Source organism: Anas acuta, chromosome 1, assembly GCF_963932015.1.
Source record: "Anas acuta chromosome 1, bAnaAcu1.1, whole genome shotgun sequence".
In the NCBI taxonomy this organism is placed as follows: domain Eukaryota; kingdom Metazoa; phylum Chordata; class Aves; order Anseriformes; family Anatidae; genus Anas; species Anas acuta.
In genome coordinates, this window is record NC_088979.1 from 179,166,361 (window position 1) to 179,178,640 (window position 12,280).

The 12,280-nt window shown below is 35.1% G+C and overlaps 1 protein-coding gene across 4 annotated transcripts in view; it reads right to left on the reverse strand.

The window, feature by feature from the left end:
- Nucleotides 1–12,280, reverse strand: part of CTTNBP2 (cortactin binding protein 2) — an 88,048-nt gene that overhangs the window by 39,950 nt on the left and 35,818 nt on the right. For all 4 annotated transcript variants that reach the window (XR_011092026.1, XM_068669554.1, XM_068669555.1 and 1 more), the window contains exons 4-5: nucleotides 7,178–8,840; nucleotides 996–1,199 (exon numbers count right to left, since the gene is read on the reverse strand). Coding sequence is in view for 3 of the 4 variants with exons in the window: in XM_068669554.1 (XP_068525655.1) it covers nucleotides 996–1,199; nucleotides 7,178–8,840 (1,867 nt within the window). In the remaining variant the exon portion in view is untranslated. The remainder of the gene's footprint in view (nucleotides 1–995; nucleotides 1,200–7,177; nucleotides 8,841–12,280) is intronic.

The following is a 12,280-nucleotide window of genomic DNA, read 5'->3' on the forward strand; positions in this document are numbered from 1 at the left end:
ACCCTGAATGTGTCAGAAGAACGTATACCATTTGCCTAGCTATGGATTTTGGAACCTAGCTTTACACTCTGATTTTAAAAATACTTTAGGAAAAAAAGGAATATTTTTCTCCAAATACTATTTTAATTAGTGAATCAGGGATTATGTCACTAACAAATACGTTGTTAGATAAAATAACAAAGTAGTCTTGAATGCAGTGACTTTTAAGGCACCACATTCCACCTTCTCTTGTGAAAAACTAATCCTGATTTCACTAAAAGTTAAGTGTACTCTGATTTAGAGAAAGCTGCTGTTCAAAAGCCTTTGATAATGCTGTGAAAACTGTTACTTGAACTTTGTATCTATATAATTTTAAATCATTTTATTAAAGTATCTATAAAATATGAAGACTGACAGTGTGAAGGTTCAGAGATCCTACCTCCTCAAGACTAAGGGCTGGAAAAGTGGAGAAAAGAAAAAGAAAATTGTTAACTACCTCAGAAGAATGTAGGGAATGAACTGAGGCTATTTCATCTAGTTCAAATATAAAGACAGTTCATTTTAATGATTCCCCAAGTAACACACTACTCTGAAAACATCTTCCATCATTTTCAATGCTGCTACAGAAACACTGGTGATGACATATTCTTCTTTGCTTACTGTAAGGCAAAGTTTGTTCTTTCAAGTTTTTGCCTTTGCTACAAAAAAGAAAAAATCAAAATTGTCAAAGAACTTGGGGTGAAGATACTTGATCGCTTTTTATAGCAAGGGAGTGGAGAATTAGAATGGATGTTCATGCAGAACACAAGCAAGAATGCCTTTCTGTGTTCCCATTTTTTTCTCTGGAAGTATTGCTTATATATATATATGCTATACTATGACTTTTGTCATGTAAACCATTATCTCAGTTTCAGTTTCATATTTTAAAAAGTGCATTTGATTAATTTAATATTAAAAGCTAATGAAGTAAGACTTTACTTCACATGAATGCTGTAACAAAACTTGGAATCACTTACCTGTATGTCCATTCGTAGCAGCAGAATACAAGGCAGAATAGCCATCTTCACAAGAGTAATTAATGTCCAGTCCTTCTTCATTAAGCAGCATTGATAATAAAGTGACATTTCCCTGGGCAGCAGCTTGGTGAAGAAGGGTGGGCCTGCCACCCAGGGGGACAGGACCACCACTTGTTAACAAAGGGGTTAGGGAGGAAGACCAGCCTGTGAGTTAAAGCAACAGAAGTTAGAAGGAAGACAAATAAATAAAGCTTTGCATTTTCTGTGCTCTTTCAAAAATTAAGAAGGATTTTCAAAATGACAGAATTCGTTAGTTTAGCACAAGTTATGTGATAATGCTTTGTCTGCAAGAACATAATCTGAAGAATAAAAACTTTGTACAGGGATGACTAGTTGTTAAAGCAAACGATTTCAACAGGTTAACGTAAAACTCGTTACAAATTGTAGTAGTGGCTGGATGTCTGCCAAAATTAAAAATTTATATTAATAAAATTCAGAAAGTACTGAAAGTTTTCTATAAGTTTTAATTGGATATATTGGGAAGGCTTTTTTTTTTTTTTTTTTTTTAAGTATCTAAGGAAAGGTTTCCAAAACAAAATGTGTTTATGTGAAAATTTATTATCCCTTACAGTCTTAGCCCAAACCTCATTATATCTCATCCATAGTTATATAAACAAATAATGCAGACAACTCTTAATAACTTCAACTGACTTTCAATAACTTTGTGGGAAAAAATAATTTGCAGAAATAATGCAGAAATAAATACTGAGCAACATCTTAAGGTAATGACCATTTTACTCAGCAATACTTAAATGAAATATTATAAATGTTCCAGTGTGAATAAATAAAGGTTATATAAAATTCACTAGTGAAAGCTTTCCAGTTATGCAGCTCAGAGGCATTATTCAACCCAAAGCTTTGAAAGCTCTGGAGTTATCTTGGTTAAATGTTGCATTCATTACTTTTCAGCTTTAGTAGGGAGTTTGTTAAGAATATGAAGTTTGCTGCATAAGGCATAAAAAATTTTGTGCATTCTTCCTTGATCAAGGACTGCAAGAGAAAATAGGAGAAAGATCTTTTTGTATATTACCTTTGGAAATTCCACATTCTCTGTTTCCTTTTTGAGTAAGTAAGTTTATTCGTATTGTGTAGCCACATACAAGATATTATATCAGACTGAAATCTGACAATATGAGGAAAGTTTGACTAGATTTTAATGTAGCTCTGTGACACTCAACACTGAAGAGGAGCTGCAGGGCACTACCTCCAGCTCCATCAAGCTGGTTAAGTGCTAACCAACCTTCAACACCTAGAACCAGAACAGTACTGTGCTAGGATAAGCTCTACATTTTAGAAAAAGAAAATTAAATATGGAAACTCCCCCCAAAGAATTCTATGGATGTAACAGATTTGGGAACCTTGCAAGATCCAGGCAAATTTTAATTAAGTTCCAGACTTACATCAGAAACCATCAGCTGAGCAGCACTTATAAAGAGAGCATAGCTTGATCTCAGTTCAAAACAACAAAGAAATATGTGCTGAGTATTGTTATACTTGTTTCAAAAGCAAGCTGAATTTATCATTTCAAATTAAGTTTACTAACTTAGTACGTAAAAGAAAATATATTTGCAGTATTTTCACAATGTTGGGGAGACTGACTCTAAGCTGTAAGCATGAAGTCTACTCTGCAAAGCTGTTTCGTAAAATGAACAGTATTGCTGGGAATCCTTCCTTATTGAAAATAGTGCAAGGTAGGTTTTTTTATTGTTGTTGTTTTAAAGTATTAAGAGAAATAGAAAGAAAAAATAATAAGGAATGTTTATTGTGCCGTATGTGCTATCTTAATTTTTGTTCCAACACCTTGAAATTACATTGTGGAAATTCAGTGATGAAATTCATTATACGTAGCTATCATTGGATGAAATCTTTCTACACAGAAAGATACAGAAACTGAACAATAAGATATATGCATGTTTGGCTTCCACAAAGATCAATGTAAATGAATACAATCAGGCTGCATTTAAATAGAAAATAAATACATCAATATTAGGAAATACCAATAAATAAGGTACATCATTATCATTACAGATGCAAAAAGTTAGGAAATGTGAAGCATCTGTGAAAGCTTGTAGGACATGCAGTGATGAAGGGCAGAGGGATAGACAAAAACAGCTTCTGGCATCAGCTTCAGAATGTGGAGATGGTTAATTTCAGAGCCCAGATCAGTGCCTTACCCCCCCCCCCCCCCCTTTTATATTCTAAGCCAATTGAATAGAGAGAATAATTAAAGAAATCACTATATAAATGAGCAAAACAAAAAACATACTTCACTGAAAAGTGACATAAAAAGCGCAAAACCAAGAAGAAAGTGAAAGCAGAGATCCCAGGGGTATGAAAATCCAACTGCCTAGATTCATTTCCATTTTGAAGTCTTAGAGCCATTGAAATGTAGGAATCTAAACAGAGCAGAAGCACTTTGGCACCAGTTCAAAGGCTGCTGAAGTTAATGAAAACACTGTCGCAGATTTTGAATCAGGCCATAAATGTTCATTGTAATTTCTTTATGTGCAGTCTGTTCAACATTGATGACAAAAGCTGGTGTCTTTTCTTACCAGGACTGAAAAGAGCAACACAGTACAGTGCCCCACATTTAAAGGAAGGTATCACTGCATTCATTTAACCGAACATGTGACTGAAACTATCTGAACTCATATTTTAAGATTTCTTTTAATACTTGTTCTTTCTAGAACCAAGACATTCCCCCAGTGAAAATCACACTATTGATATGTTCTTACAGCAATCCAACCTAACTAGGACACTTGTTTTCAAAATAAGAAAAGGAATGCCTTAGTGACTAGGCTACTGTCAATTCTTCTGACTCCACAGTAAGAAGAAAGAAATGTGAAATTATCAAGAAACCAAAAAATATGAAAGTTGAGGATTCTTTCCATTTCTTTCAATTTTAAATCTGTTTTTCACATTTTTGTAAAATATTACAAAATTCAGATTGAAGCTCACTACTTACTATACAATAAAATATGAATAAGATTTCACTATGTTCTGCCTTAACTGAAAGAAAAATTGAAATTCCAAACATTTTCTGGAAAAAAAAAAAAAAGTAAATAAAGTACTTACTTTAAAGCCAACCAGAAAATTAGCAAAACTACCTGAATCTGTGGCTAGAGGGCATGGTAAAATGCAGATATGGGAAAGAGGTTTCAGTAAGATCATACTCAAAAAAAGAAACTGAAAAAAGAAACTGAAAAAAGAAAGCAAATGAGCGATATTAATTCAGGCATTACTGGCCAAATCATCTTACTTAAAACAGTGTTATTGAGTTTGGTCTAGCTTTTTTCTAAGGCAAAGTCAATTTGTTTATTAAATCTGTTTGTTTTTTTTTTTTTTCAGCATAAAATTTCAATGGAAATGTCTTTCCATAATTGCATAATGTCTACTGCTCAAAGTTTATTTAGTTCTAGTGCAGATCACAGGAACACTTGGCCCAAATAGATAAAGTTTCCTTAAAAACAAATAAAAAATAAGAAACAGGGTTGGATTGGAGAAAAATGCAATCAAGTGTTACTTTAGGTTAAAGTCAAAGGAGCTCCTGAATATTCACCTGAATATTGCAAATTTACTAACATTCTTTCTGCCTTATTTTGGAGGTCAGTAGAGGAGGGATATTAAAATAATAGCTTTAATAAAAATTAACAGTAGACCACCAACTATAGTTTAAGCAATCTTTTTTTGCATACTTCTGGTTATGGGATATGTTTCCCATTTTCAGTTGTGAAAATTCACAAAAAGCAGTGCCACTTACTGAACACTAAGTGTCAAATACTCAGAACAAGGATTATGAGATTAAACGGTCTCAATTGTTTCTATCCCTTCCAATAGCAAGTGAAGAGTGAGTAAAGCCTAAATTACGAAAGGCAATCTGAACACATAAAACAGTACAATTGAAAAAACAACAGTTTTTGACAAAAATCTCATGTTTGAGAATTGCCTTTAAGAACTGTCATGAATTTCACAAGCAAAAAAATCACTATTTGGTGAGAGTCCTATTTAAAGAATGATTGTTCTCCTAAAAACGTTCATACTTAGCACAAACTAGTACATGCAGTTATGAAGTCAAGTAAGAAAGATATAAATCTTCTATCTTAAATATAAGTTTACTTTATTTTTTTTTTTTAGAGAATAATCAAAAACTGTTTTAATTGATCATCAAAGATCATCTAGTTAACGTAAAAGTAATTGAAATATACAGTCTATTTCACACTGGCAGGGTTTGTGCAAGACAGCCTCTAGCCCACAGAAACTATTAACTTTGAAGCTGATTTTCCCAATAATTAATTTTTTGTACATTAATAGAATCTTAAATTCTTTACAAAGTTATAATTTCATTATGGAGTCTAACAGCTCCTGAAGGCAAATGAGATTCAGATAATATCTGGAACACTGGAAGACTAATGAACTATCTGACACGGTAATTGGGCTATCAAAAAATAAAGCTGAAAATTCAGGGCATCTATATGAAAAACAATAAACTAAGAGGCAGCCATCAAATCCCACAGCTGATGACTTCAAGATGTAGTAGACAAATGCAGGATAAGATTTTTGAGGTCATATTTCTGTGTCATACTCCAGAAAGGAGAGAAGATTCTGACAGTGTGGTGTACTAGGCAAATGTTAAAAGCATAACTGTATGAATAAGATTTCACTATGGTCTGATTTAACTGAAAGTAAATTTGAAATTCCAAACATTTTCTGGAAAAAAAAAAAGAAAAAAAAAAGAAAAAAAAAAGTAAATTAAAGATATTAGAACTTGAGAAACGTGCTGAAAGTCTTCATTGAAATGGAATGGGAATAAAAATTCCTAAATAATGCAAACATTGGAATCTCCTGTATATACAGATACAGGTTGTCCCATGGTGCTATCAGAACAATTTCCCCAAGACTAGAGAGTTAGTCCAACTGCCTTACCAACTTGCCAACTGCGTGGAGCAACCACCACCAAAAAGTGGTCAGCTGTGTGATGGAAGCACACCAACTGTGGGGGGCAGTTCGTACCCTATAGATGAGATAAAGATACTCAAGTTAAAAGGGACTAAAGGACCATAACTGAACTGAAAGTAACTGTATGAAGTTTCAGATCATTCAAACATTCTTCAGCGTTAACAAAGATTTTTTGTGTCCAAAGTGCTCAACTCTGCAACCATCTTCTCACCGCAGTGCAAGTGAGGGTAAAGAAAGGCTTCTACCTGATCTTTCAGTGCTATTGATCCCAGCAAGGACATACACTGAAAAGAATTTATAGGAGATCTGCAATTAACTCAAAAGGAGATCAGGGCCTTCTTTGTTCATTTAGCTGTCATCAAGAAGATATCCTGAAGCTGGCAACAAATGAGGCTTGAAAGTCTTCACCACAATGCAAAATGAATAGCAGGTACCTGCACTGACTGCAGACTTGGACTGTTCACATAACGTTTAGATTTTAATGTTCTCCAACATCAAGCCTTTGCTGATATTAGTTGAAGTGAACCAATGAGATGTCATGTATAGCTATTAATAAAGCCTACAACTATAAATACCTACAAAAAAAAAATACAGAAAAAGGAAATAAAACCTCAGTATATTTCTGTAGGTATGAAGTACTATATTTCAAACTGTGCTGTTATCCAGGCAATAATGTACCTTGAACTGCAAGTATTTAGTGCCATAGGAGAAGAATACAGCTATGCCCTATTTACTAAAAGATTCAAAAAAGCACTGAAAGTTACTGAAGCACATATTACATGGAAGATCATCAGCAGAGATAAAGTTCAAAACATTATTTCAGGCTAAGAAAGCATTTTGTAGTCCAAAATAACAATATTAATAAAAGGTAATTTGCTTAATATTTCATAATCCACTGCCCATTTGCTCTAAATGTTAGAACTATTTACCTTTAAAAAAATAGCTTCAATTTTGAGACCTCCTTGAGGAAGCAAACTAATTGAGGACATTACTAATTCATGCAAAAGAATTTCCATACCCCTGGAATGTGGAAAAAATATAAATGGAAATTTCAGTGCTTAGAAAGGAAACAAAATAAAAAGGTAAATAAAGCAAATGAGAAATTTAGAGTAAAAACAAAACATTACTTCAGAGGGAGACAGTTTGTAGCATATCAATCCCTTTACCTGATGCTGTTACCAGGAGGCTGTCTGAATCACATGGTCTACAGGATGAAGCACTAACAGGGTTTATGGAGGAGCTACAGGCAATGGTGGTGGGAATGACAAAGGAATTTTCTGAACATGCAGATTGGTTCAGTCCAGGGAAGTGGGAAGGCCAGGCACCCACCTGAGATGTGGCTATGGCTGGTATGGCACAGCCTGCAGGTGCCACAGATAAATCTATAGCAGGTTTTGGTGGCAGCTGAGGTGAGGACTTAGAAATAATTTCCTCATTTATTACCCTGATTCCTTGTGGTGAACTTGAAAGAGGTGAGGTCACGGTTTTGCTGTCAGTTTTTACACTTGCATTTGGGGATCGACTACTATCCATTAAAACCTTAAGCTGTGGGTGTGGTGGAGAAGGAGTTTGCGAAAGCCCTGGTTTTTTAGGAGGAATGGGTGGAGGATTTCCTCTGTCAATTCTTGAGACACTAGGTGTCTTTAAATTCATTCTACCGACTGGGGGGTAAGTGCCAACTTCCATTGAATGTGATGTCCCAGGCCGTGACGGAGGGCCGCTTTGAGGGCTGGTAAATCTTGAAAGGACTTGGGTGACAGTATTCCGAGCTACCTGCTTGGCAACTAGGTTGTCACGACTAGTAGGAGATACGTCCCTTGAGGGAGGGCTTTGGGTTGTGTTTCCATTTTGGTCTTGATCGTTAGCATTTGCTTGAAATCTAAACCTAGCTGCTTGGACTCGTGGATTTAGGCCTGGATGGCCAGTAGCATTGGCAGACGGTGAATGCAAACTGTGCATAGATGAAGTTACTGAGTGATTCTGAGTTGTGACAGTTGGTGTGGAAGGAGTGCAAAGGGAAGTACTATTTGGAAAGGGGGAAGTGCTACTTGGTAAATCAGGTGATGAGCCTGTACTTGGTCCATTTTCCTCAGTTCTGTTTTGACTCTGTGTAGGAACAGGAGTTGCAGGAGGGACAAGTTCATTATGTGAAGACTGCCTATCAATGACAGGTTTCACAAGTGCTGCATTGGCACACACATTCGTTTTTGTATTGCCAGACACTAGCGGGTTCACTGTGGAAGGCTTCACAGATACAGTCAAAGGCAACTTCTTAGTATTCTCAGTGCTACTGTCCGTCACTACAGGATCTGTTTGGCAGGCAATAGTTCTTGAACTCAGCTCTTCTGTTTCAACGGAAACAGAAACAAGGCTTCTATCTTTATTTTTATCTTTGTTTTTAAGAGAAAGATTAGCTTTACTGTCATTCTCCTTCTTTAATTGCTCAATCATTTTTATCATTCTATCTCTTTCTTCTCTGAGGTCACTGGTGTGTGCTTCCTCTCTATGAAGTTTGGCACGCAACTGCTCTCTCTCTGTGTCAAACTCAGACAGCTGCTTTTCCATCTGAGCCTCCATTTGTGTACTCCTTTGTTTCTCAGCTGCAAGAGACTCCTCCAATTCACTAGCCTTTTTCTTTTCCTCTTCAAATTTTGACATCACTTCTTCCAGTTTCTGGGCTTCTTCTACTATTCGTCCAGACAACTGCTTACACTCTTTCACTAGCATCAATACTACATGCTTGTTCTTGCCACGTTCTTCTTCAAGACGAGCAGATAGCTTTTTGTGCTCCAGCTCAAGATTCTGTAACTGAGATTTTTCCATTTCCAGCTGTAAGAAAACATATAGAAAAATTCTCATTAGCAAGATGTAGACTTTCAACGTCACCTAGTATTAATGTGACATTAATATTTTAACTTTTAAGAGTATGCCTAAAATGAACCTGTCTGCCCAGGAAAGTGATTTGTGGTATCTAGTGCAAGTGCCTATAAGCAAGAGAAAGAGACAGGCATCTCTGAAGAGCAATGCAGAGACTAAGTAAAACTATCTACTTTGCTCTATCAATAACACAAAGACTACACAAATTGATTAAATCCTCATGATTTCTGAGTGAGGAGCTGCCTGTTCTTCAGAAATCAGGCAAGCAATGAAATTAGATACCTGATTCAACATGCATGTAAGACATGACAGAGTCCTCTTCTCAGTAAAGGAATTGGACACAATTAAGAAATGAGCTTTGCAGAAAAACTTCAAGCCTAGAAATGAAAGTTTAAGTTCCAGGCCTTCCTCAGACTAAAGAAAATTAATGTTGAAAAACACAGTCCATGCCCATAGCAGTTGTCTTATTTACTAACATTTATAAAAAATACATTAATTTCTGAGAGCAATTTTTTGGTATAGTCACAGACATTTTCCTGTACTTACTAACAGTAGAATGTCTTGCTGACATCAGTGATGTATAATCTATGCTGTAGGCTAGGATCTACTATTATGTGCAGAAAACAGATGAGAATAAGTTTTCCACTCATTCATACAGTCAACGCCTCTAACTCATTTTGCCCACTAACTGTTTCTTTATTCAAAGACTGTCTCATAGAAAAGCACTGGAAAAATACAAGTTAACACACTGTTTTATAAAATAATTACTAATAGTAAGGCATCCTAAATTACTTTGTATTTTCCCAGGTAAACTTTTACACATGTCAAACTACAACAGAAGAAAAATTGGCTTCTTTCTTCCTACTCTGTTTACACACTGATGCAGTCATTTCCTGTATGACTCATCTGGATAATAAAACCAGACAGTGACCATCCCTTCTCCTGTGCTCTTTTTGTCAGTTATCTATTCTGCTTAATACTTATGTAGAGATTTATACAGGAAGAACAATTCAGAACTGTACTGATAAAGTGCTTTTTTTTTTTTTTTTTGGGTGGGAATTTTTACTAATCTGGAAAAATAGTCTCAGGTACCTAGAAAAAAATCAAATGCTCATGCAAGTTTTATTTTGACTGCAACGGGAAACTGCTTCATGCTTCTACGATGTGATATAAGAACATTTCACAGATTTAAAAAAAAAAATCTGGTGAAAGCTGAGGCAAATATTTTAGATCCTACTTGGAATAAATGTTTCACTTCAGCAGCTGCAGAAATATAGTAAAGGTTCAGATTTTAGTATCCTGGTCAAATTGATACTGATTTCAGAGCTTAAAACGCTATAGTGTATATACATTATTGTATATAGTATAGCATATATTTACTGTAAACAGGAATGTGGGAAATGAAATGGCCTAAGAGATTGGTAATAGGAGTGGAATATCTTCTCTCTCATTCATTGCTTAAAATTCGTCTTGGTTGCTACAAGAAAAAAACACCATCAAAAAACAAACAAACAAAAAAAACAAACAACAGCCACACGCTTTACCAAGAGCTTTCCAGAAACCTGCTGCTACAGCACACTGTTCCCTCTCCATTACAACAGTAGATGAAATTTCTTAGCTCTTGAAATGTTTTCCACACCACTGTAGATATGCCTGAAATTAATTTTAAATTAAACTGCATTTAAATTACAACTAATATAAATGACATCTTAAAATAAGAGCTTTGTTACTCTCTGGTTGTACCATATAGAATTGACTCTCATGCTATCAAGAGAGAAGTTCAAGAGAGACAGACTGCAGTTGGAACAGAAATAAATCCCACTCACTGTAGCTCATTGTCCCCAAAATAAATTTTCCCCAGATGTTAAGTACAATTTAAACACAAGAAAATGATGAAAAAGGAAAGCAGGAGAAATGACAAAGAGGACATAGACAACAAATCCTGCAGGAATTAGCTCTAATGGAATGTATGCCTCCATCTACCAATACTTCTAATCATGTTACCTGAATGTATATTTCTCTTCCATTTTCTTATGACTAATGGCAAAAAGCATAAACAGGTGGTAGCAATATTTATGTGAAATATTTTAGTAATAGTAAAATTTCTTCCTGAAATCATGCCATTATAATAAACACCCATGAACTACGAGAAAGAAATCACTACGGGAAATTATATCTGCACCATAAACATCAAATTCAAATACATCAAAAACTGTTTAGCAGTGGAAGAGCTCCACTGTGGTTTTACAGCTTCATCCCAGGTTAACCAACCCAATCTGTGTAATTCAATTCACACAACCAAGTACACCTGTCTTTAAAAGCAGTAACATATATATATATAATATAAAATGAAACATATAAGGTATGACTTTATCAGTCGTTGTTAAATAAATGATATCAGCAACAGTACCTATTCAGTTATGTTAATGACAGCATGGCTGCAAACTAATTTAAGAAGCTATTATGATGATACTGTATTTAGGAGTGGTCCCATTCCCAGTTCTTAAACTGAAGAAAAATCATGATTTTTTCTCAAGCATTTCATTGTTTTAAATTTCACAAGACTGTCCCTCATGGACAAACACAACTAGTTAGTAACAATGGAGCATCCGATAATTATTATTATTTTTTTTTTGCTAAAACAGGTACAAAAATCATTGTAAATGTAAGACAATTTATCTTACTTTCAAAAAATTACAAGTAGATCTTAACATACAGCTGGGATGAAATTGGCTTTCCAAATTATTATCTTACTTGTAAGCATTGCATATAAAACAAGAATTCCCTAACATACATACATACATATATATGTTCCTGTATTCGATCTCAAATTGACAAGAGCAGCATTAGTTTCTTATTTTACTTTATCTCCTATATCTCCCCTCATCGCTTTCCTTTGTTTGTATCTGCTTGAATTAAAAAACAAGCAAACAAAATAACACATCTATGAATATTTACACTACTTTTTTCCTTTAGATGACAGATTTGGAACTAGTTGCAATTATTTATGAGTTTGTGAACTAACTACAAGGTGAGTTTTTGTGAAGTGTACTATACGCATACACTAAGTCATATCAGTAACATAAACATCTGGAAATGTGCCCAAGAAGGCTCTGAAAAGGAATGCAGCAGGATACTGAGAACATTGGTAGGGACCAGTAAAGAACTGACCAGGAAAGGCCCTTTAAAAGTGAGAGACAGAGGGCACGTGGTGTGAGAAATGGTCAAGGGACCTTGCTTAGACTAGTGAAAAAAAGACTGACGGATGATCTAATAGCGGGATACTACTACTTCTTGAAGGGCTCTTACAGCAATAACAAAGCCAAATTCTTCTTGGCAATGGAAGGTAGGACCCCATAACAAAAGGGTAATGAGAAATCGCCCCTTAAGAC